Source organism: Henckelia pumila, chromosome 2, assembly GCF_033568475.1.
Source record: "Henckelia pumila isolate YLH828 chromosome 2, ASM3356847v2, whole genome shotgun sequence".
Lineage (NCBI taxonomy): Eukaryota > Viridiplantae > Streptophyta > Magnoliopsida > Lamiales > Gesneriaceae > Henckelia > Henckelia pumila.
Genome location: NC_133121.1, coordinates 1,971,994 through 1,997,237, shown reverse-complemented (window position 1 = coordinate 1,997,237; position 25,244 = coordinate 1,971,994). Strand labels below are relative to the sequence as shown.

The 25,244-nt window shown below is 33.8% G+C and overlaps 3 protein-coding genes across 6 annotated transcripts; all 3 read left to right on the top strand.

Moving 5' to 3' along the window:
- The first annotated feature begins 6,784 nt into the window (after positions 1-6,784).
- LOC140884783 (uncharacterized) lies at positions 6,785-9,245 on the top strand. Its single transcript, XM_073291642.1, has 3 exons — positions 6,785-6,993; positions 8,195-8,351; positions 8,892-9,245. Exons 1-3 carry the CDS (start codon positions 6,802-6,804, stop codon positions 9,023-9,025), a joined length of 483 nt encoding a protein of 160 aa, XP_073147743.1. The 5' UTR covers positions 6,785-6,801; the 3' UTR covers positions 9,026-9,245.
- A 618-nt stretch (positions 9,246-9,863) lies between these two features.
- Positions 9,864-13,942, top strand: LOC140880699 (uncharacterized). 2 transcript variants are annotated; one of them, XM_073285367.1, is made up of 10 exons: positions 9,864-10,075; positions 10,640-10,850; positions 11,118-11,243; positions 11,341-11,487; positions 11,913-12,042; positions 12,152-12,193; positions 12,699-12,866; positions 12,949-12,991; positions 13,443-13,520; positions 13,659-13,942. In XM_073285367.1, exons 1-10 carry the CDS (start codon positions 10,005-10,007, stop codon positions 13,729-13,731), a joined length of 1,089 nt encoding a protein of 362 aa, XP_073141468.1. In that variant the 5' UTR covers positions 9,864-10,004; the 3' UTR covers positions 13,732-13,942. The 2 variants fall into 2 exon arrangements, with proteins under 2 accessions (XP_073141468.1, XP_073141469.1); XM_073285368.1 differs by lacking the exon at positions 9,864-10,075 and adding an exon at positions 10,104-10,531.
- A 592-nt stretch (positions 13,943-14,534) lies between these two features.
- Positions 14,535-25,152, top strand: LOC140880183 (calmodulin-binding transcription activator 2). 3 transcript variants are annotated; one of them, XM_073284389.1, is made up of 14 exons: positions 14,535-14,683; positions 15,413-15,532; positions 16,268-16,383; positions 16,524-16,612; positions 17,254-17,296; positions 18,499-18,628; positions 18,834-18,941; positions 19,041-19,187; positions 19,278-19,336; positions 20,129-20,689; positions 20,970-21,652; positions 22,085-22,664; positions 23,329-23,652; positions 24,616-25,152. In XM_073284389.1, exons 1-14 carry the CDS (start codon positions 14,641-14,643, stop codon positions 24,730-24,732), a joined length of 3,120 nt encoding a protein of 1,039 aa, XP_073140490.1. In that variant the 5' UTR covers positions 14,535-14,640; the 3' UTR covers positions 24,733-25,152. The 3 variants fall into 3 exon arrangements, with proteins under 3 accessions (XP_073140490.1, XP_073140492.1, XP_073140491.1); XM_073284391.1 differs by lacking the exon at positions 24,616-25,152 and adding an exon at positions 24,138-24,482; XM_073284390.1 differs by lacking the exon at positions 24,616-25,152 and adding an exon at positions 23,826-24,482.
- Positions 25,153-25,244: the final 92 nt, after the last annotated feature.

Sequence of the window (25,244 nt, the reverse complement as noted above, 5' to 3'; positions counted from 1 at the left end):
GGCTCGACTAAAGTCCCTGTCAGCTAAATTGTAGGCTATTCTTGGATAGATAACTCCTACAATTTTTCCTGCACAAAGATTTCTTGAGATAGTACCCAGGACAGCATCTTGAATATTCTTCATTCTTTTATCGCATACTACAATATCTATGGGTGAATCTATTCCTTCTTTAAAAGTTGCCTTGATCATTATTTGGATTGCTCCAATATGAATCCAAGACATCGTCCTTGCTATCTCACCTTTCAAATTTTGCAATTCCTCTCTTATTTTTTCAAAAAAAATTAACTGCATCTCTATTTGATTACTTGTTAACTCCATGGGGATTGCCATTTCCCTTCTGGATACTTTGTAAATTAAATTATGTCTTCTTTGTCTAAGACCTAGGTTGCCTAAGACTCTTTCTACTTGTCCTGCCGAAAATCCCTGGTACTTTTGTAACGTTGGATTTTCTCTCATAATCCTTTGGACCATATTATGAGATATCGTGGTTTGGCTAAAGAATCCAGCCAAACTTTCATGTGTTTCATGCCGAAACACTTCTTCTTTATTTTGATTCTGATTCTGATCCATCCTCAGAATCTTCTTGACTAAACAATATCTCTTCTTCGTATATGCTTTTATCTGAGGGGATATCCTCAAATTGATATACTTGGACTATATCTTAAAAGAAGACCGCATCATCTATATCTGGTATTGCTTCAAAGAGTTTAACTCTTTTTTTCTCGTTTTCTGGACAATTTGTAGATATATGTCCTCTTGCTCCACATGTCCAGCAGTTGCAATCCTTGAAACTTTCACTTGCTCTTGTATGAGTTCTTCAGAAAGTTTTTCTTGATGGTGTTCTTCCCCTACTTTGTGATGAGCTTGTTACTGGAGATGTTCTTGTAGGTCCACTTCTTCATCCTGACCTATAAGATCTGGCCTTTTGTTTGGATCAAAATGTTCTTGGTTTCCAAGAACTTCTTATTCTTTTATTGTAGGGATTGCTTCTGAATTTCTTCCTTTTAAATCCCTGTGATCTGTTTCCAATGATCGTTGGAAGATCATTATCTTTACAACATAAAGGTGTACGTTTATTTATACCCCTTATTTTCTTGTAGTTCTTCTGTAATGCTGCCATATGGCACCATTCTGCCAATTTTCCTTTCAAAAAGGACGCGCGTCTTGCCAAAGTGTCAAGATGATCTGGAACGTATTCTTTAATCAGCATTTCTCTCCAGGGACTTGACATTTTTGCGAAAAATAACTGAATAGCTACATTTTCCTCGACTCCTGAATTCCATCTGTATTTAGTGAATAACATAATGTATTCATCAACTAAACAGATATCATGTAACTCGAGGCTATACAGAGCTTGAGTATATCTTTTCTTTTTCTCTGTATCTTGATTGTTGAAATAGTCTACGCCTATGAATTGTGCTTTAAATAGGGTGACCATTCTTTCTCCAATTTCGCTGAGGGATTCTCCTGCTAAGATTGATTCCTTCGTATCTGGCATAGTTATCTTCCAAGCAATCTTGACAGATCCCATTAGACTCATTTTTAGAAGTTTAATGAATCCTTCTTTATTGAGATCTAATGTCCCTGCTGCAATTCTCATAACTGACGTCCAATCATCTATAAGATCTTCTCTGTTTTTGAAGTACAAAACATCAAGGTTTAACATAACCCCGTAAAGATGTATTGGATCTAAAATAGTTTTTCCGTAAGGAGTTTGATGGAGTGAGATTTTACTCCTTCTTGATATGGTTCCTGCTGGATGTGAATTTTCTCCAACCTGAAACTCACTATGTGGTTCTTCTGTTTTAACCACATATCTTGGGGGATTCCCTATGAGTTGTTCACCCTCAGGGGAGTTCATTTTTAGATCTACTACTTTGAGATTCGCAAAAAAATCCGCGAGATCTTGTAGATCCTCGAGATTTAATCTCTCTAAAGTAGTCATCAGATAGTGTTTTCGTTGATACTGCTTTTATAAGATTAATCATCATTTCATCATCAGTTAAAGGTTTTTGAACCATTTTGGTTTTACCTTTCTGATTTAACAACGGTTCGGTACCAAACGAGAGTGGTAACCTTCCTCCTGTATTTCCTTTTCTAGAACCCGAAGTTTGTTCTAGATTTGTGATTTTAGTTTGAAGATCTTTTAGGGTTACAAGAATTTCTTCTTGTTTTTTAAGGATTTCTTCAATCTGCCGAGGTATTTCATACAGCTGATTGCTGTAATATTGTACCGTCTTTTGAATTTCTCTAAGATCTCTGGAGAGTTTAGAGGAATCTGGGGTAATTTCTAAAAATTGATAGTTAGAAATCATCTTTCTGTCGTAAGTAATCTATTGTGAACATATTAACTTGTTTATAGGATTTCATATAAATAAAATCCTCTTGATTCAAACCTTCGTTTGAAGTCATCTTTTGTAAAAAATATTCTCCTCAACAAGAAAAGTATGAGTTAACGAATAATATTAAGTCTGAATATTTAACCTAAAGCTCTGATACCATTTTTTTGCGGATGATTCAAATACCATAATTGAGCACAAACATTGCATAAATGAAGTACATAAATGCATAAATTGGGTACAAGAATTAAACATTAGATTTGACCAAGTTTGGTGGTCCTAGGGAGTTTTAAGAAAGAATTTTTATTGTAGGAATTTAAAAAAAAGTTAGGTTTGAGTTTAGGGATTTATTCACAATTGACTCATATATCAAACACATTTTTTAAAAGAAAAATATATCAAACACATATTTCAACAAGCTATTCTCATTTCTCCACGCTTTAAGAAAAATTATAATGTGGAAAATAAAAACATTAACTCTATTTAAAAAAAAGTTTGACTTATGTCGACGAGGCCTTAACTCAATGGTTAAGATTGAGGCTATGAAACATTCGATCGTTGACTGCGGGTAGTTTTTCTAATTTATTTATGTAAATTTTTATTGTAATTCTTCTGTTCGAGATAAACACAAGATTATATTTGTACTCTCGAAAAAAATTTGTTTGACTTGTATCTATGCTAATAATTAGCATTGAAATTGTGGAAACATAATATTAAACTAAGATTTTGTGGTTTGGTTTTTGTCAAGTACAATTTTTATGAATAGATTTGCAAAATTATCTACCTAGTGGTCACGTCACTATAACTAATATTTACGATAGCCACACAATATCGATTGAGAATGAAAACAACCATAAAATAGTATTGGAAATTTAATTGATGGTTTTTTATTTGTGAAATATTTTCATGAGGAAATTGAATTGATATCAATATTTGGAATAGTTGAAATTCACAACGATTATGATTGAAACTGTATAATTACATGATATGAGGTGGATACAAAATTCACTTTGGTTTTATACATTCAAGCAAGTCAACTAATTTTAAATCAATGGATCTGAAAATCCATCATATCAAATTAATCAATCCATGCATAATTTGGGGTGATTTGGAGTCAAAATCAAAGTTAGAGGCCATTGTGAATTTTGTGGAACTTTGGGTTTAGTTCCGAAAGAGGTTGATTTGATAAATGTATGCTTATACTTTATATTTCTTTTTTTTCCCATTGGATGATTGACAATCTACACAAGACATGTATTATATTTTATACTTTATTTGGAGATAGGCTTATGTTCTTTTCAAATAGGTAGTACATGTGATTTTGAAATGAAATTTGTGGACATTGTGAGTTCTCCTTGATCTCAAGGAGAATGTTTATTGAACTTAAAAACTATTAGGTGCGACAGATCAAATGGATGCAAATTTCAAGTTGTTGGGAGATCAAGCTATGAAAGTTTATATTTTTTTAAAAAACATGCACGTCAACATTAGATCGGAATTTAAAATGTCGTAAATCATATATTTTTTTTATTTAAATCCGTAATTTGTTGTATACGTGATCACTTTAAGACGAATTTGCATTAGATTGTTTGAGTGAATTTATATCAGATAATTTTAGATGATTTTAATGGTGATTGATATTAATTTGCCATAAAGTAATATTATTTTTAAAATCAATTACCAACCCGATTTATCATAATCAGATCATTTAATATAAATACAACCTAAAAAATGCAAAAATTTACATGAGTTTATTTATTTTTTAGACATGAGACATCGTGTATATACATCAATAGGATTAGTTAAACCGCGACAAGTCCATACAACCCAAATCATGTATCTGATGATCAATATCTTTACATATGAACATAATTAATGGTATATTGTTGATGTGACGAATCATAAGACATTGAATTTATGATTAGGTTAATACATTTAAGGTAGGTTGAACTCTACTGTATAGGCGATAAAATAATTAATTTTGATATTATATTGTGTTAGATTGTCAATGGTGTGTTTGCAGTAATTAACTGAAAATAAATGATTTTTCATGTATATTAATTAATTTTTTTGATGGAATATTAATTAATTTTTTTAAAAAATTCAATGTTTGCTATTTCTTAACATCATATTTTATTCTATTTATGCTCAATTTAAGTAAAATCTTAAAATTGGGTTACATGTAGATGCTGATTTTGATTTTAATTATTCAAACGTAATTTTGATATTTATTTTTTTGACACCCTTACCCCAAAATTTTTATATAATCCAAACTTATGCATACATTAATTCAAATAATATATATATATATATATATAGTTATTTTATGGTGCCCAACTCCAATGCTCAACTCCATGTCCACCATGTACAATATGTGATAAGTCAACTCATCAATTGTACGTGTTGGTCAACTGACATATTGTACATGGTGGACATGGAGTTGGGCACCATCAAAGAACTCATTATATATATATATATATAAATAAATAATATGTATTGAAATGATAAATGAAGAGAGATATGAGTTATCTAGTAAGAATAATTCTGTTGTTTTATTTACAAAAAATGGATATGACAATCCTTATTATTAATTTTTCAAACATTGTTTTTTTTTAATATAAAAAAAATCAACTTCTAACTTTATTTTCAAACACTACCTCATTTTTTCATAATATAAAAATCATTCACGTCCAACAAAATATAGTAATATTTTGCCAAACATACTTGATCATTGTGAATCTTGTGATGATCCAAACATAATTTCTGTTAACGATAATCACATCGTACTAAAATAACCAAGATGTCAAACTTTTGAAATAATACATCTGTTACAATAATTACCACAAGAAATGATAATTAAAAAACAATTAAGTACTCAAATAACCTAAATAATAATAAATTGTTCTTAGATTTCCACACCGTCCGTACGTAAAGAAAAACACTGTCTGATCCACAAAGAAATCAATCTAAACAATTTAATTCACACATTTTTGTTTCACGATGTAAACAAACCGTATTAATTGTTTCGAATCTAATATTAAAAAAATCGAGTACACGATTAGAACAAAATTTAATATTACCTAAACTTACTATATTTATCTGGATACAAAAAATTTATATCACAACATTCATTCATAAATTATTAGGGCATAATAATGTATATTATAAAATATATAACTATAATTATATTTTATTAAAAAATATTTATTTTTAATAAATTAAATAATAATAATAATAATTACTAAAATTCAGATTAATAATTATATTAGTTTTATTATAAAGATAATTTTATAATGATTAATAGGCTATAAATAGTTATATTTTTTAATTGTTTTTAAATAATAATTATAATAAATATTTTTTAACCTGCAATAAATATTTTTGAATATCTACTATTTTGGATTTTAATGAAAACATTATTTGATAATTAAAAATAATCCGATTCCATTCCGATTTTATTTTTCTGGTACCAATCATTTGAATGGAATAAACTTATCATTTCATTCCTATTCTTATTCCATTCCAAAGTTGATTTCATTCCAACTCAATTCCATTCAAGTATACCAATCATACCCTTAATATCAACTGACTGATATTTATGTAGGTACAACAACTGAATGAATAAATTAATATTTTGGGAGGTAACATATTTGGTGCTTAATTTAAGAAACTTCAAGCATAAAAATATTAATCAAAGTATTGATTTATATGCTTATGATATCACAATGGTCAATGAATTGATATGATAAAAACTCTTTATCAAAAAATTTGATTACAATTTTATTTAATCACCTAAATCTTTGATTAGCTCGACAACTATAATATTCTAACAAAAAATAAATAATCATTTATTAGTTTAAAACTTTAAATTATATAATATTATAGGCTTCGTTTGGTAGCATATATTATTAATCTGTGTATAACTTATCTTATCCAATCTCGAGTTCTTCTCGTCATATTATTTATCAATCTATTAATTATTTATTTTACATCAATTAAATCATTAATTATTTCTCTTTTACCAATCAGATCATTTAGTTTAAATTACTATATTTCTCCCTTTTAAATAATATTATTCATATTTTATTTATTGTTAAAAAGACAAAATGATAATTTATCATTTTTATATAAAATTTAATATTTCAAATCAAATAAACTATAATCTATGAATCTAATTAGATAATATATTCAATATCATTATTTATTTATTTTTTATTACTATATTATTTATCTATGTATTATTTATTCCATCACATGTATTATCTACAAACGGTACCTAACAAAACATAAATTATCATTTACTAGTCTATAAACTTTAAAATTCATTGATAAGCAGGAAAAAAAATAAAAAAATCTAAAGTCATATCAATGAAATATTTAGTATAAGAAAATGACAAAAATAAAAATATATAAATAAATAATATGATAGCTGAGGAACGAAACGAAAACACGAGGAAAAAAAATGGCAATGGAGGAGAGAGAGAAGGAGAAGGGGAAAGGGGGCGAAAGATGGACGGCTGCGATCAGCAATCTCGCGGAGATGTCGTCAAATCTTGACTCTCTGCAGAAGCTACTCATCAAGAAAGCTGTTTACGTTGACGATGAAACCTTCGCCAAAGCCTCCCTCTGCTCCGAACAAGCTCGAAATATCAAGGTAGCGTTTACTAATTACTAATGGTTTCGATTGATCTTACAATATTTCATTTCAATTGAACTTTGTTTTCGTGTTTCAATCGATTTTGGTTTGATTTCGTTTTATGAGGTTTTTTTGGATTGTGTTGATGGCCGATTGCTCCTGTAATTGTTGTTTATATATTGTTGATTTAAAGTTATTCGATGCTGACTGAATTGTTGTTGAGGTGTTAATTCTTGTGTGAAGCGGAATCTGAGGGTTTAATGTTTTAGTGAGAGTTCGAGGAGTTGAGATGGCAAAACCCTTACTTTCAGAAAATGATTACAAATGATTGATTTTATCTTTTTGTCATTTGAGGGGTGTCCGTAGATGCCGTCGGTGAAGATGCTTCCTATGACTTCACAGATGTTTATTAAATTCGGGATCGTATTGTTCGTTCCAGAGTTTCCAATTGGAAGCACTGTTGCACTTGTTACTTTATTTTTTAGCTTAGTATAATTTAGATTTTTAATAAGGCCTACCGGATTTGTTCATCTAGTTCAGCACATACAAACTTAAGCAATGTTGTCCGTCTCTCTCAAGCTTGTGCATGCTGCTGGTAACCAGATTATAATCACGTTATATTTCAAGTAAGCTAGACCCTTTGGCGAATGCTTTGATATCTAGAATGTGGTTGATGGTTTGGTTTGGAGAGGGACAAGCTTGCGATCACACTTTTGTTTGATGGTTGTACCTTTTGTTTTTGTGGGCACAGTATCATATGTTGACCATGGATTAATGCCTGTGAGATTCTCTTTGATGGGTTTTGCATGCAACTGATATGCAATTGTTTTTGTTTTATGAAAATGCCTAAACCAAGTTTCTTATAAATCCACTAATCCTTTTAACACTCGTTCTATGATCCAATGTGGTACATGGTTATCTCAAATAGATGTTTATAAAATTCTGTTATGATAATCGACGGATATAACAAAACCATGGACTTAAAACCTCCTCTCTAGTCAATTAATGAGTTTTCTATTAGAACGTGTGCATGGGATTGTGGTCAGTCTGTCTGAGAAGCTTCTTGTTCTCAATTTACTTAACACTTTTTAAATGAAAGTGCTCATTCAAAACGCAATTTCGCAACTTCATGTTGTTATCAAAATGATGTATATTGACCCTTTTGAGGATAGAAACATTGTTTTACGATTGCTTGATGCAGATTCTCGAATTACTGTAGGTTCTTGAGCAAAGAGTAGAGACTTTAGAAAGGGAACTTGATGCTTCGATTTCAGCTGCTGCTCGTGCACGTATGGAAAAGCGTCATGTCGAGGCAGCACAGAGAGCTGCTGAAATACGTGAACAAGAGATTACAAAAGAACTTGAAAACACTACGAGTATGTTTCTTTATCTCCTTCATTGTGGCTACACAAAGGGAATCCTTTTATATAATTCTTTGTTGAGGTTAACAGTTTACTCAATAAATTTTTGGTCAGCAGCGAAACATTGAAATCTGTACGAGGATTTTATGCAAGATAAAGATAATGATTTTTACGTCCTCAGGTGTATTATTTTTGGTCTACTATAACTTCAAGAGTAATTAGAAAAAGTCACTATTTGGGCTGTTATGAATTGGACTAGTAAACTCCACAGATTCTTTAGTTTTTTGTTATGCAAACTTAGACTGCTTATTTTCTTTTGTCCATTGTGAAATGGTGCAATGCTACCCTAGAGATCAGAAAAAATCTGTCAGTCTTGGTATATGCCTTTACAGCTGTCTGCATTATGTGTCCAATATAATTTCTGTACACTTACATCTGGTCCTGATCCCAGATAAGTAAATATATAAAGTGGTCGTGTAATTCTCACTCAGGTCTTAGGGAACTGAGATTAATGAAAAACGAACTTCACATTGATATGGTTGTGTTCTGCTGCAGAGGTATTTGAACTGCACATGGAAGAGTTGCGCACGAAGCAAGAAGAGATATTAAAGCGAGATAAAGAGATAAAACTTCTAGAGGCCATAATTCAAACACTTGGAGGCAGAGAATCACATCCAAGAAACAGCTGAGCCTGCCCAGTTGCCTTGAAGAAGTTTGTGTATTTATGCATATGGAAATTTCATGGTCGCATTCAAGAATCGTTTACCGAGGCTACGCGTGTTTTTTATTCGAGAATCCAAGTGTTGTATTGTCAATCTTTTAAAGTTCACATTTACACGAAACCATTTTTAGATACTTGTTCGATATATATGATGTAATATGGCTGATTCAGTAATTCTTAGATCATATCTAGGACAAAAATTAACTACAGTAAAGTTTAAAAATAAAGAATAAAATCTAACAACAATTATATTCTTAAATATAAATTTTCGAAATAATTACATCGATCACAATGTCATACTAACATTTTTTTTTCCCAAACATTGTTTCATGGCAATTTTTTTTTGTGGTACATGAACTTATAGTTGTTACACTTGGATGCGTGTTGATAAAAATACGGGTCAACATAATAACATATAAGTCACGTTAATCATATAAACCACACTGAAAAAATTCTATGCAACAAACTCGTTTGTTAAATTTTGATAGAGGGAATTGAAGTTCATACAAATACAATTGACTAAATATTCACCTAATTTACTAATCAAGCACTTATTATACTTTGTTGAATAGGCCATCTTCAATGGATTCGATTTCTTTATTTTATAAATATTTTCTAAATTATTAAAAAATATTTGATCTTAAAATATAATTTTATTTATTTTTTGAGAAGAAAAAATATAATTTTATTTAAAATTAAATTAATCAACATAGAAATAATACACAATATATATATATGGTGAATTAAAATTAATTAAAATTAAAACTTATAGAAAAGGCTTGAAATTCCAATTGTTCGGATTCACAAATCGATTGCGTCCCAGAAAAGCCACACACACACGCACGTATACGGTATATATATGCGTGTGAAGTATCCGTGGATTCTTCGTAAAAATTAAGCATCGAATCCTACTTTTTCTCTCCCTCTCACCGAAACCAGGAAGAAAAATGGCGGAAGAGACGTCGCGCGGCAGCCTGAAGCGCTCGTTTTTGGAAGACGATGAATCCGAGAAACCCGCGTAAGCAACTCCCTGCCTTTTATGCAGTGTATTCTCCTTCATATATGTGCATCAAGCTTGTATTTTTAGGTTAACTATTGAGTGGTAGCGGTTCTAGTGTGGGAGCAGAAATATTCTATTTTTTTTATAACGTGTAAAAGAATTCTCAATCCTAATTTCCCTTATTTGGCGTTAGGGTTCTTTGTTTCTTAGGGTTGGCAGAATCTGCTCGAGGGTAAAGTGAGGTGTCTGGTGTTTCAGCTTATTTTTTTCGAAAATGGAAATATTTTTTCCGTTTGGGGTTGGCTCTTGCTGGGCCCACGGTGTTAACCTCTTCTTTGCATGGATGGATAAGAGACAAATACATGATTTAAGTGTGATGATCTGTATGTTGTTGGTCCTGCTCCGAAACGGGAAATTCGTTGACTGAGACAATTGATAGTTGTTATAATGCTATTTGATTGTTTATTTACAAGTGTAATGTTCACTGAATCTTTCTTTTTGATTTTCGACCATTTTTTCTCCGTTCCCTTTTCAGATTCTGGTAAATTTCGTGTGTTTTTTTGTTGGTGTTTGTTTATTCAGGGAGAAAAGAGTGAGGTTTCCAAAAGGTAAGAAGATCAAGCAGGGAGATTATGTGGTAGATCCGGTTGTTGAAGATGTTCATAGTGGAAAAGAGGCACGTCTTGCTGCCAAAGATCGTGCAATGCGGCGAACCAAAATTAATGCTGAACTTCTCAACGATGAAAACAATGATTTAGTCCCTGACATAAGAAAAGCCGAAGTTCAATACAAGGTATGGATTTCTATTTTTCTTTTAAAATTAATTAATGTTATGCTAAAGTGTTGCAATTGGCTTTTTACATCTCGTGGTTGCTGACTTTGTTTACTCTCTTGCAGCTGTTAAATGCTATTAGCTATTTTTACCATGCATTTACATCCTGACATTTTCACCCCGATAATATATACCGGTCTCATACAAGATCTTCTAGATTGATTTTGGTTATCATAAGTGTGTTTGGCTTCATAAAATGTGTGAATGACAGGAAGTTATTTTTGGCAGGACGATGAAGCATTTGTTGACGAGGGAGTATCAATCGAGCCTTTCAATCTGGATAAAGAAAGAGAAGATGGATACTTTGATGAAAACGGAAATTACGTTGAATACATAGATCAGAATGAGATCAAGGTAATGTTCTTGTTAAAAATTTGAAATCAAGGCAGTAACTTATCATATTCAGTCACCTGGTTGTACTTGTTCATGGTTCTTGTGCAAATATTTGCAGGATGCGTGGCTTGATAGCGTCGATGTTTACGAAAAATATACTGGAAAGACATCTATTCCAGAAAGTAATGACGCCCGTGATCTTACAACAGATGAGCTCGCAGCAGTAAATAGGAGAATTTCTGATGTTCTCGAGCCTGGAGAAACGGTGATCTTTTACCATCCTTCCATTTTGTTTACTGATAACATATCATGCTATTGATAGGTAGCAGATCATGTTGAACATAAATTTATGAGTGTCATTCCTTTCCAGACGAGTTTGTAGACCACCAGACAAAATTTTCCATTTTTCACTTCATACTCTTTTTTTGGGTATTATAATACTTAGTCCCTTTCTTTCTGTTTCTTTTGTTTGGGGTGATGTCAAATGTAGAGCTATGAGGAAGTTGTCGAATATAAGTGTTACAGATAGCATGACAATGGAGATGCCTGTTTTTGACTATTTCTTTACATTGTTTCTTAGAATGAGAATTTGAAATTTAGTGATGATTCATAATGTCGTGGTTGAGTTCAACGTGTTTAAAGTTATTAAATATTCTTTGTTAATCTCAATGTCAGCCATACTCTTGATAGGTTCTGCGAGGTTTGAGGAGATTAAAGGGGACCTCAACTGATAAGAAGCTGAAAATGTCTGCAGAAACTAAACAGCTGTTTGATCAGCTTACTGACGATGCTGCTAAATTGATGGACAATGGGGATTACAGTTAGTTTTGTTCTTTAAATTTTCTAATAGAATATTGTGAGAAATATGCAGCTGAAGATTATATTGTTTTCATATTTATGTGTAATTGCTGGCCCTTTTGTTTGTGCAGACGTGTATGAGGAAAAACAAGAAAGTTTCCAGCGGGAAGCAGGTATATATTGTTGCTCAACTCATTTAATTGCAAATTTCCTGGAAATAATTCTCCTCCAAATCAGGATTCAGATGTATGTTATATTTTTTCATAGATTTGGTTGGTTTCCAGTTATATGATTGCGGTATTTGAGGTTGTTTATTTCTTTATTTTTAAGAAGAGCTGTTTTATCTAAATTTTTTTATGCATGAGCTTTGAACCTCCGATCCCTCCCCAAGAAAAATATATTAAAAGAAAATTTGTGTATTCCACTTTAGAAGGTAAACAACTGAAGTCTATAATGACAGTTGGCTGTTAGACACATGGCAGTTCCATGGCTAAGGCTGAGATACCAGTAATTAGTGAGGATTTTTTTTACTAAGCTAACTTTTTTTATTAATTATTTAATTTTCGAGTGTTGTTAGCATTCATACTTCATAGCAACTTCAGCGTTTCCGGTGACATTTCTCTATTACTCAGCTATATATAGCATTGGCTTCTATTATATCCTGTTGACTATTTCCAGAGGGCTATGAGAAATTAGCTGCGGCAAGGAATAACGGAGTTTCAGGAGACCTGGGCCGGGAGAAATCTGATGATCTTTTTGACATGTTTGTGGACGATGATGGAACTGCTGTTGCTGAAAATTCAGCCTCTGCAGGAAGTGCATCAGTTTCTGTTCAGTCGTATGAGAGTATGCTAATGATTCATATCTAGAAGCACATAGCTGAGAAACCAAGCTGTATTTTGTTGCTCATTGCTAGTCTGGATTGCAGGTGGAGCCCTGCAAAATGATTATGTATACGATGAGTCTTCTGGGTATGTCTGCATCTTAAAACTATTCATCCGGGCACACTTGTCATTTGTCTGCAGCCTGCATGATATCACATGAAAAATTTGTTACTTGTCTGGTTGTTAAACCGTAACTGTTTCCTTATGCAAGCTTAAGTCGCGGCTTTATTTGGAAGGAATACTTTAATCAATTATTGCTAGCGCTTATTATTGCGTTTTAAGTATAGACGAGTCTATGCCACTCTGTCTACTAAAGTGGTGTTGGCTCATAAAGAAACTGTAAAATCTTTGAACGTTCCATTTGCCAACTGCCCGCATGATGTATCACGTTGCATACCATACCCATACTTTAATACTGGGAGTCATTAAGATTTCTTATTCCAACTTCATAATTAGTGGCTTGAAATTGTATTGTTAATTGTAATATGGAGATCTTTTGTGCTTTTAGCTTTGTCATCACGATCTCTCTTATACGCAGATATTATTATAGCAGCAGTTCGGGTTATTATTACGATCCATCTTCAGGGTATTATTGCAGTGCTGCTTCGGGGAAATGGTTAGTGCCACAATATCTGCTTTTCTTTGGCTTCTATATCGCCACTGCTTCTGTGTGCTAGCTTTTTGCTGTGCTGTGATGGCAGAGGCTTCAAGTGCCCAACCTTGTAATGTGGTGCGCTCATATGTTTGCATACAGGTATTCGTATATCGAAGAATCAGGGACATATGAAGAGATCCCTCAAGAAACTGATGTGATCACAGAGAGTTGAAAAAGATGAGCGTGTTTTGAATACAACTTACGCATAATGTTCGATTACTATGTATGAAACCAGAGGCTGAAGACATGTTGGGATGAACATAATGCAATGTGTGCTGTGTAATTTGCTTTCCTCCAAAGTAACTTTAGGATGTGATGAATAGTTGGTTAACTGTTCTTTGGCCAGCAGCATCATTTATAGATTCTATCGAATTCAAACCTTACTTTATTAGTTATTACAATAATTTATCTGTGTTGAGAAGGATCATCTCTTTCAACAGTAAAATAAATAATTTCCTTATTTTTTTTAAAGTGGTAAATAAATTTCGTAGATAAAAAAAAAAACTAGTAGAAGCCATCGGAAAAAGAAAGTATAGGCAAAGAAGCACAAAATTTTTTAATCTTACAAAAAATTACATCTTTACCTTAAAACATCTTCATATCCAAAACTTTTCGCATCTTATAGATCGTAGAAGCAAAAGCAAACATCTTCACTTTTGTTTTGAAGCAAAAGCAAAAAAATAATTATGCTATCAATGTTATTTATTGAATATAAAACCCTTTAATGTTATGATCCATTATGTTATTAAATATCAAATGTTAAAACGATTTATTATTCAAGAAAAAAATTTATTTATCAGCACGAGGTCATTATAAAAAATATAATTTTTTTTAATAAGTAGCTTAGCTTTAAACTTTTTTCAAAAAAAAAAAAAAGGGTTGCCACTTGGGGTCCAATAATTGGCGGCAGAGAACTAGGAGTGAGAAGTGACGGCGTAAACGGTAACGTACAAAATAAGTTGAAAGTCAAAGCAAATTCATCGCATTCCTCCCGTCTTCGCCCCTACGCGTTTTCTCTCTCTTCTCACCGTGTGCGCGTGCAACTATATATTCGTCGCGGACCACTCTCATCGACTCATCAATGGCCGAAACCGGATCGTCCTACAGTCTAGGGCACCGTTTGGGTAAGATTTTACCTAAAACCCGACCTTTTTTTTTCATTTTGGTGAGAGTAGCTTCTAGATGTCGGTCGAAATGAGTTTTTATAGGGTTGTTATACGAGCTTTGAAACCAGTGGTGTGGGTGGGTTCAACTTTCGAATTGGAGAAAAGGGCGACAAGTGTATTAGATTTAATTTTAGATTATAGAAAAAAGGGTTTTGTTATTCGATTAAAATTTTATCACTACACGTTAACGTTAAGTGGCTTGGAAATGGGTGCTGCAAGAATGAACGCTGAGTTATTATCGATTAAAATCACAACTCGACTTCAGGCTGATCGGTCTGAAGCGAGTTTCTGCATGCTATAACTGCATCGGAATGCTTTTGTTTCAGGAGTTGATCGATTATTTTTCTTTCATGTGAAATGGGAAGAATTTGATGTCTGAGAATTCTCAATATTTTGAGCCAAGGTCACATTTTTGCTTAGTGCCGGAGAACCAAGGGACTGACTTTAAATTTGTCCACAGACCCCTATTTAATGTTTTGACTTCCTTTCCTTTCCTGTTCCCACCTGTTCAATTCCTCCCCATTTCAAGTCTATTTTAGTGGACAAATATTGTCTACCAGTCAGAAATGCGCCAAATAAAACAAGCTGTTGAAGCATTGCTGGTTTTGATCCATCAAAAATTGTTTTGGTGCATTGTGGTGATTGATAATTGGGAAGCACGTGTGATTTCTTGTCTTTGTTTTGCAGACGTTCAGCAGATATTGTCAGAAGCCCGACACCGGTGGCTGAGACCTGCTGAGATTTGTGAAATACTGAGATGCTATGAAAAATACAAAGTCTCTCCACAGCCTCCAAATAAGCCAGTTAGTAAGTCTTTTTAAACATCTCAGAAACGTTCTTTCATTGTATTGTTTGTGTGAATAAAGCTAGCAGAGTAGTATCTTTATAAGCATATGGATACCCATTGATAATGGAAATTTTTTAAAATCTATTTTTCTTTAAACAACAAGAAAGCTGAGAACGTCCCTTATGTATTTTGAAGGGGCATAAGAAATCTTACCGGGACAGTCCTAACATCAATTGGAGCCTTTTCTTACTGCCATAAAAAAATTATTGTAATCTGTAATCCCCAATTATCATTACTGAAGACTTTGTTTTGCTTTACATTAGAGGTGCACAACTATTGAAAATGCTGATCACAAAGCATTTACTGAGAGGTACAAAATGGACAAGTCATCTGCTAGGCATTTTCCTTTTTCCCCAAAATTAGTTTTTCCTATCTGATCTAGGATTTTGCCAAGTGCTTCCAGATAATGTTGAGATGTGTGAAAAATCGTTTTGAATATTCAAGTGCTTTAAGAAGATACTTGATAACTGGCGCTACTGCATTTGTGCATGGTATCTATGTTTTACATGTGCAGCATGAAAGAATAAGAACATAAAATAGATTCTTGTAGCCAAGCTTCTATTTTATGCCAATAAATTTGCTTTTGTTTTCATTATTTGTCTTCAATTGTTAATGTGTAAGTATGTAATTTTCCATCTTTTATTGAAGAATCAATAGCCAAGCATTTATTTACCTTGATGCATGCTTCTTGTCAGGCGGTTCTGTTTTTCTTTTTAATCGGAAGGTATTAAGGTACTTCCGGAAGGATGGTCATAACTGGAGAAAGAAAAAAGATGGGAAAACTGTTAAGGAAGCCCATGAAAAACTGAAGGTAAGCAGAGATAGATGATCATTTTGTTTTAGCATACCTTGCCTATCCAGACTAGTTTGTGACTGTGTGTTGAAACACATAGACGGTTGGTCAAGCAAGTTAGAAAACTTGGTAACCTTTCCGGATATTCCCAACTTCAGGTTGGAAGTGTTGATATGTTACACTGCTACTACGCCCATGGAGAGGATAACGAACATTTTCAGAGGCGAAGCTACTGGTTACTTGAGCAGTAAGTCTTGACTTCTAACTATTTCTCACTAAATTTCTGTGATCTAACAAACTCTGGCGGTTTTTCTCACTGCACAGGGTTCTTGACCTATTTTTCATGGATTGTGCCACAAATTTTACCAATTGTTTATCTTTTTGCCCCACGCTTTTTATTCTGCGAACATTTGCTTCAAAATCAATTTCAACATTGGTTTTCCAATCTGAACTATGGGACATTTATTACAACATCTTGATTGGTTTAATTTTAAATCCTGAAATATTTTCTAATGATTTATAATTGTTGAGAAATTGCATCTCTATGTTTGGAAATTATCAACCTTGAAGCTGCATGAGTTCTTGCAAGCTTTATTCAATCTCAGAATAAGTGTAATGCCCTTTCGGAGGGGGGGGGGGAATGAATCTAGCTATGTGTATCAGATGCCATAAAATTTCAATTAGTTCCTTGGCACCTTATTTGTTTTTATTTCTTATAGTCAATTCTGCAGAGATTTTTGTCTCTTCTGATGCTGATATATATTTTGCTTTATTTTTTCATTTTAGTTGATGGTAGTGTAAGACACACCTAGTCCTTTCAGACGATCTTATCATTTTAAACATCTCAGAAGCATTTGTTGTTTCTTACCAAGTTTTATGGTGGTGCAGGGATCTCATGCACATAGTTTTTGTCCATTATCTGGAAGTTAAGGTCAGGCTCTATTTGGTTCTTATTTTGCTGTGTTTAAGCAGTATTGTATTCCTTCTTAAGTGTTTCCCTCAAATACTATATGGTCATCAATTTGCATACACTTCACATCCACACCTACTCTTGTATTTTCAATGTGTTATTTATACCAAACATCCCCACCTCATGTGGCAAATTAGATGTTTGGTCATTCTTCTGTGCTCAATTTGCTCTATGCTTATGGCCGCAAATCACCAGAGAAGAAACTTTCAAAACCTTTGTGCAGCTTCCTTTTGTGAGATAATTCCTGTAACTGCAGACTTGATCAAGAGAACAACACCGCATCACTTCCTTTTTACCTCCATCTTGACAACTTATAGAATATAGAAATACGATGCTGAACAAAGTGATATTACAAAATGAAAGGCTGAAATTCCTATTTAATGGGCGAACATGGTAGGAATCAGAGCATCCTCAGTAAAACACAATACATTTATATTAAATATTTGTCACAATTTTGGTAATATCAATTGTAATTTCTGAATTTGTCACTCGGGGTATAAAAGAACCAAATCAAAGGCTCGAATTTGGCTCGGATATTGGGATAAGAGACATTCGAGTTCTATTTGAAGCTAAATTTTTTTATCTTTTTGGTTTGAATTCGGTTAAACTTCAAATCAAGGCTCGAGTTTGAATTTGTCTCGAAATACTCTAGCTACTCGGAAATGAAGGCTTAAAATATATTTATTTAATATATAATTATGTTATAGCAATAGAATATTCATATACTATCGAATTAAATAATTTGGGCTCGAGTTCACTTAAAAAAAGTTCGAACATGTTCGAGTTCAACTCGAATTCGATACTTTCAAATACAAATCAATATTTATCGAGTCAACTTTAAAAGCTCGCTAGCCGGCTTTATTCGTTTACATTCCTATTTGTTAATTCCATCCAAAATGTGAAATTACATTACCATTGAGCAAATAATTTACAAATTTCTCTTGAAGCCTTTAACCACTTAAAAGAAAGCATACATAAATTGCATGGATTGAGATTTTAAAGGTGTAAATAATCTTTCATTATCATTTTGAACTCGATGGCTTGATGTGAACTATGAAGCAGTTAATTTGTTGTGAACTCTAAGATATTGTAGCTGCAAAGTTGGGTATTATATATCGGATGGTTAATGAAATTTTGTGGTCTCGTGTCTTTTCCTTATTCAGAGTAATAAGACAAATAACAGCTATGTTAGAAACATAGAGGCAGAGACATCCTATTCTGACAATGGAATGTCATTTCGTGGAACAAGTCCCACCAGCACCATGTCCTCAGCATACGAAGATGCTGAATCTGGTAGTTATGCTTCCCCACTCTATTGTTTCCTGGGAGTCTTTTTGAATAGTCACTCTTTGATTGTCATTGTGATTAATATCAACAACCGCTCATCAACTAATTGTTCTGTTTAGTTGTGATTGAGATTGATACCTACAACTTTCTCATTAACTAATTGTTCCTTTTTGCTCTTATGGATTCATATGCAATTTATAATCTACCACAGAGGATAATCACCAAGCAAGTTCCAGATTTCATTCATATTCAGAGTCACCATTGACAGATGACAGCCATTCTGGTATCTCAAGCTTTAATGATCTGCTACAGCATTCAGGTATCTGATTGTTTATATCATACATATTAAGCGCTTTTCATTGTCATACATTTTCAGCAAGCCAGATGCTAAAATTTGTAGCAAATATTCTGTTAAAAGGAAATCAGCAATTTGCTGCCGGAAATTACAAGTTACTTTCCCAGGGGACTGGGGAGGGAGAATTTAGTGGAGGCAGTTTTATATCTGGATCTCAAACAATACCTGATTTGGCATCATGGCAACAGGTTTACGGACTCCCTATCACAGGTTTGGTGTTGTATATCTAGTCTAACCGTTTTCATCAAGTTTCGGACATTTCCAAGTGCAGTAGTTTGATCATGTGCTTGTTTTGGACAGGCAAAGATGTTAATGAGCAGGTATCTGGGTGTTCTCTGCCTATCCAAGCCAATTGGCAGGTACACTACCCATATACTGTGTGTTTTTGGACTTTGGTAAACCACCTATAATCAAATATGTAAATAGGTAGGCCTCAGCACTCACCATCACGAACTTTTGCTAAATCATCTCTAATTGTCTCCCTGGTCTGATTAAATTGATTTTTCGTGTGGAAGAACCTTCCTGAAATGCAAATTCTGCATTTATTTTGTTCGAACCTTACAAAAATAGATGCACTCTTATGCTCATTCTTCTCAATTTAATTTTGGTTTATACTGCTTCTGTTCTATGGAGATTCAGGCTGGTCATGATGACATTCGAGTGAACAATTTCTCAAACATGAAAAACACCCTCAAACTTTAAACCTAATCGACCAATCGTTACCATGGGCCCTCTTTAAGCTAGAAGAGGCCATTGAACATGCTTTCTCTTGCATTGTTAGGTAATGTGATACCATTGCTTGCTAGTAATAATACACTGCTGGACTCCCTATAAATATTGAAAACAAATTGTGCTTATGCATCATTACATATACATTCAGTGGTCAACCCTTCTGCTTTTCATTTCTTTGTAAAGTTTCTTTCTAGGTGTCGCCGGTATTGAAAATGACAGTAATTAGTAAATAACCTTAGTAGTGTCGCTAACATATATGGTTTCAGTTCTGGAAATGTAAACACAAGCAGTTGTCTTGCGTTCCACCGATGATATTTTTTGACTGCTACATGCACGTGTTCCTTTCTGTGCTTTGTATTTTATCGGATGTAATTTGCTTTACTGTTCATGATTGTTTTTTATTTTACATTTTTTTGCAGCCCTCCTATGAGGACCGTTCATTTCATTTGAACAGTACAAATGTTAACCAGGATTTGATGTTGAATTTAGCTCATGTTCCTGGAAGTACTTTGTTTGAGGAGAAATCTCTTCTACCAAATCAAAAGAACGAGATTTACACATATCCTGATGAGCATAAGGAGCAGTCTGAGCAAAGTAATCTTCAAATGCTGATTTCAGATGCTGAATATGGAAATGCAATAAACTCAAATTTGGATAATGTTGGGAGTATCCATGGGAATCATAACTACTCATTCTCGCTGAAAATCCCAATAATGAATGGATTACAAGCTGAAGAAAGCTTGAAGAAAGTTGATAGCTTCTCCCGTTGGGTTGATAAAGAACTTGGAGAAGCTGATGAATTGCAATTGAAGTCAACTACTGGAAGTTCATGGAGTCTTATGGGAAGCGAGGATGACTCCAATATGCAAGGTCAATTGCAGGAATACATAGAAACACTGAACCCTTCTATTTCCCAGGATCAGCTTTTTAGCATTATTGATTTTTTGCCGAACTGGGCATATTCAAACTCAGAGACCAAGGTATTTGTGATAGTTTTTATCTCTTACATCAATCTTAGTAGCAAACTGAAAGTTTATTGACCAAGAACATATCTTCTTTTAACCACTAGAAATAGAAATTATGGTTCAGACTTGCTATCTTTTTGGTTTTTGATATCATCATTCTCTTCTGTTTTCATTATACTTTTATTTCTCTATTTTTGAATTACCTGGAATTATTTGCAGTAAAAATGTCATTTTGAGGTGCATATTTACAGTAGCACCTACTGTGCTATTAAAATTTTGTTTTACTGCCAAGCAGGTTTTGGTTGCCGGAACTTTTCTCAAAAGCAAACAGGAGTTGGCAAAATGCAGATGGTCGATTATGTTTGGAGCAGTGGAGGTGCCAGCGGTGGTTTTAGCAGATGGGTTTCTCACTTGCTATGCTCCGCCGCACAATCCTGGACCTGTTCCTTTCTATGTAACTTCTTCGAACAGGTTGGCTTGTAGTGAAATAAGAGAATTTGAATTTAGGTTTGGGTCAGACCGAAATAGTGATGTCAGCGGACATGATGCAACCGTAATGCATCTCCAGCAACGGTTTGAGAAGTTACTCTGTGTGGGACCTGTTGAAAGCCTGGTCAATTCAGTGGATGATGTTTTTGAAAAGCAGCGATTAGTTAAGGCTGTCATTTCTTCTGTGGAGAACGAAAAGCGAATGGATGCCAAGCTGGAGTCAATAAATGGCATGTCGCAGCTGAAAATGATTGGGAAACAGCTCCTTGAAAAGTCTCTTAAAGAGAAATTTTATGATTGGCTTCTCCAACAAGTAATGGAAGGTAGGGGGCTAACATTTGTCGATGAAAGGGGTCAAGGTGTATTGCATTTAGCGGCTGCTCTTGGTTTTGATTGGGCCCTCCAACCAATTATAGTTTCAGGAGTGAGTATAGATTTTCGTGATGTGAATGGATGGACAGCACTACATTGGGCTTCATTCTATGGCAGGTAGAGTGGTTGAAGTCATTTTTCTTTGGTTTGCTTGCTTATGCCGTTTGAGTAGAAACAGGCCAGTACAGCAGAAGCTTTTTATGTTGATTGAATTGTTTGTGCTCTGTGAAAGTGTAGAACTCATGTAGCTGGCTTTTGCTGTTGCATTTGCGTATGTATAGGAACATTGGTTCTACCATCGAAAACAGTTACAGTTTCTATTGCAAAATTTTAGTTACATGAGGTTTGAATGCTTGTCCAATGACAAATTCAAAAGTCATTATTTCTTTGCTGATTAGAAGACTATCAGAAATAAAATATTTGTAAAAAAGGTAATGTGAATGATATGTCCTACTCATGTGCTGGATTTACCTCGGAATGATATTTCCTACTCATTTTTCTAAAAAAAATAAATTTTTGTTTCGCTTTAATATGTTCCTGCTGTAATAGGGAGGACACAGTTGCAGCCCTTGTTTCTTTGGGTGCATCTCCTGGAGCTCTGACAGATCCTTCATCTGAATATCCACTGGGTAGAGCTCCTGCAGATTTGGCTGCTGCCAGTGGACACAAGGGGATATCTGGTTTCCTAGCTGAGACTTCCTTGACTCAACACCTATCATCTCTTGGTGTGACTGATGGACAGAAAGATGGCAGTGTCAATTTTTCGGCAGTGAAAGCTATACAGACGCATGCGGAGCGGGTGGCTGTTCCTGATTCTGAAAAAGATGTACCGGATACACTCTCATTGAAGGATTCACTTGCTGCTGTATGTAATGCTACTCAAGCTGCCTCTCGGATCCATCAAATTTACCGCATTCAATCATTTCAGAGGAAACAGCTTAACAGACAGGGATCTGAAGAGTTGTCTCCAGATGAAAAGGCTGTTTCCCTTGTAACAGCTAAAACAAGCAGGTTAGGTCATTCTGCTGGTGTGGCCAATACTGCTGCTACACGCATTCAGAAAAAGTTTCGTGGTTGGAGGATGCGAAAAGAATTTTTGCTACTAAGACAGAAAATTGTCAAAATCCAGGTGCTTTTCTGTTCTCATTTATAGAGACAATATGTTTCAATTTCTATAATAATGTTAAAATATTTTCTCAGGAATTGCTTTCCACATCTATTAAATATGACAATATTCGAGGAAATATGGGAAATGGTTTCAATGTTTAGACATTTAAAAATAAAAGCCACTGCAGAAAAACAGCTTATGATTGTTTTCATTTTTCGTAATCAATTTATTATCTCCCAAAATGAAACATACTTATCATTAATTTTTCTTTTCTTTTCCTAATTCCAAAATTTCGTTCGTTTTCACATCTTCCAATATAATAGTACTTTTAATTATTTTATCACTTTTAAGTATTTCATAATTATATTATGTTTTAATCTAAAATATACTATTTAAAATTTTTACAAAGATTTATCCAACCAATCATAGTATGATTTGAAATCTAAATTAAAAACTTTAGTTCTCTGATGCAAAGCAAATACACAGTTCAGTTTCTCAAAACATTCTTCCAAAATATTTCTCTGAACTCTTCCCTTAAGACTCCCAAATTAGACCAAACATCGAGCATGATTTTCCAGCTTTTCTGAATGTAATATAGATCCAATAGTCTAGCATGAACCATTTGCCTTATGTTGTGTAAAAGTGAAATCAACTACTCTAAAACTGACTCTCCTTGGTGGCATAGGCTCATGTAAGGGGGCATCAAGCAAGGAAAAAATTTAAGCCTATTATATGGTCAGTGGGAATTATGGAGAAGGTGATTTTACGATGGAGACGCAAAGGGAAGGGACTGCGTGGATTCCGATCTGATGCAATGTTGAAAGAGCAGAATACACTAGCCAGCTTGCTCCATGAAGATAATTATGACTTTCTGAAGGAAGGAAGAAAGCAAGCTGAAGAAAGGACGCACAAAGCACTTGACAGGGTGAAGTCCATGGTTCAATATCCCGAAGCACGAGCTCAGTACCGTAGGTTGCTGACTTCAGCTGAAGTTTTCCGTGAAAATAAGGTAACCATTTTTGTTTTTATAAAACCAATGTACACCCAACTATGTGGTGGTTCCATGTGTTTGAACCCATTTGTTTCCCAGCTCTTCTATTTGTAAACGTGCTTTCCATAGACTTTTGAGCTTAAATTTCTGGGATATTGTCCTAAGCAAATTTTTTTTTATGGCTGTTCCAGAGGATGCTTGGTTTGCAATCACTTGGGAAGAAAACACTAGCCGCCACAATTATTTTGAGTGCTTGAAAACTCTCTTCCTATTCACAAGTTTTTTAGACAGTTTTCCCAACTTTTTCATATCTAGCATCTTTAAGGCTTCGGGATGAAATCGATTTTGTTCATGATTAGAGAGGTGTGTAAAGCATTAAGAATGTTAAAGATGGTATTTGAGGAGGTATTATGAATAAATATTGATAGGAAATCCAGTACTGAAGAATAAAGTCTTAACCCCTACTAACAGCTTTTCTCACGATGGCTTTTCTTTATCCCAAGGATTTCGTTACTGCATGAACCTGTTCTTTGTCTCCTTGAGAGAAGGATTTGAAAGTCATGCCACGTGCTGTTCACATGTGATTAGAATTTTGAGTATTCCTGGTGTATCTTGGCTTGAAGTATGACGGAGATGAAGTGATTGTTTAGGAAGTACTTCCGATCTTTTGTTTCAAATGTCATTTCGTGTTTATTTCTATGCATATGTATGCATAACACGTGCTTAAAATTTTTGTATCTTAAATGTGAGTTGGCGCATATCATTCATGTATAGCAAAGAACATGACATGAAACCAAATTATGCAACAAAATACTTAGAAGTGATATGAGGAGGTGTTGATGCGGAAACTCTCATTTTATTTGCCTTCAGCTTTTCTATTCTCTTTAGTTTTCAAATTTTTTGAATAATTTTTGTTACATATTCAATCACGGAAGACTATTCTCTCACCATTTCTCTGAACTCATCCCCAAACTTGTACAGGAAGCTTCAGATAGGATTCCAGACAACATTGTAGATACAATTTATCCTGAAGACGATCTATTCGACTTGGAGACTCTGTTGGATGATGATAGTTTCATGTCTCTTGCCTTCGAATGAACGTGCTCTTAAATTACCAACATTGCGTCTGCCTGCCCGTCTGCTGCTGTTTTTCATTCTCTTTGTATATATGTATAGTGAGGGGCATAACGGCTAACCTTGTAGCGCTCCATCTCTCTTGGTTTCACTGTTTCATTTTACGTCTCATGTACAAGATAAATGATATCTCTGTTGTTGCGGACGCGTATCACTTGTCTTTATACATGAAGGGGGAGATGAAAAATCATTTGGAACCAGAGATTTGGACCTACTTTATTGATTGTGTATGATAATATTTTTGTGCATATGTATTTCGCTGATATTTCTGTTAGCATTTCCCTTTGGTTTGTTTTCGCCCTTTATTCATCCTGTAATCTAGAGGAAATATTTGGTTTGTATTGCAAATTCTAGTATAGATAAAGTTCGATGTTTTTTATTAGATGATTTTTGTTTTTTTTTTTTTTGTTTTTGTTTTTTTAAATTACATATGCAACAATTTTCTTGTTTTGATTTATGTATAATGGGTGAAAATG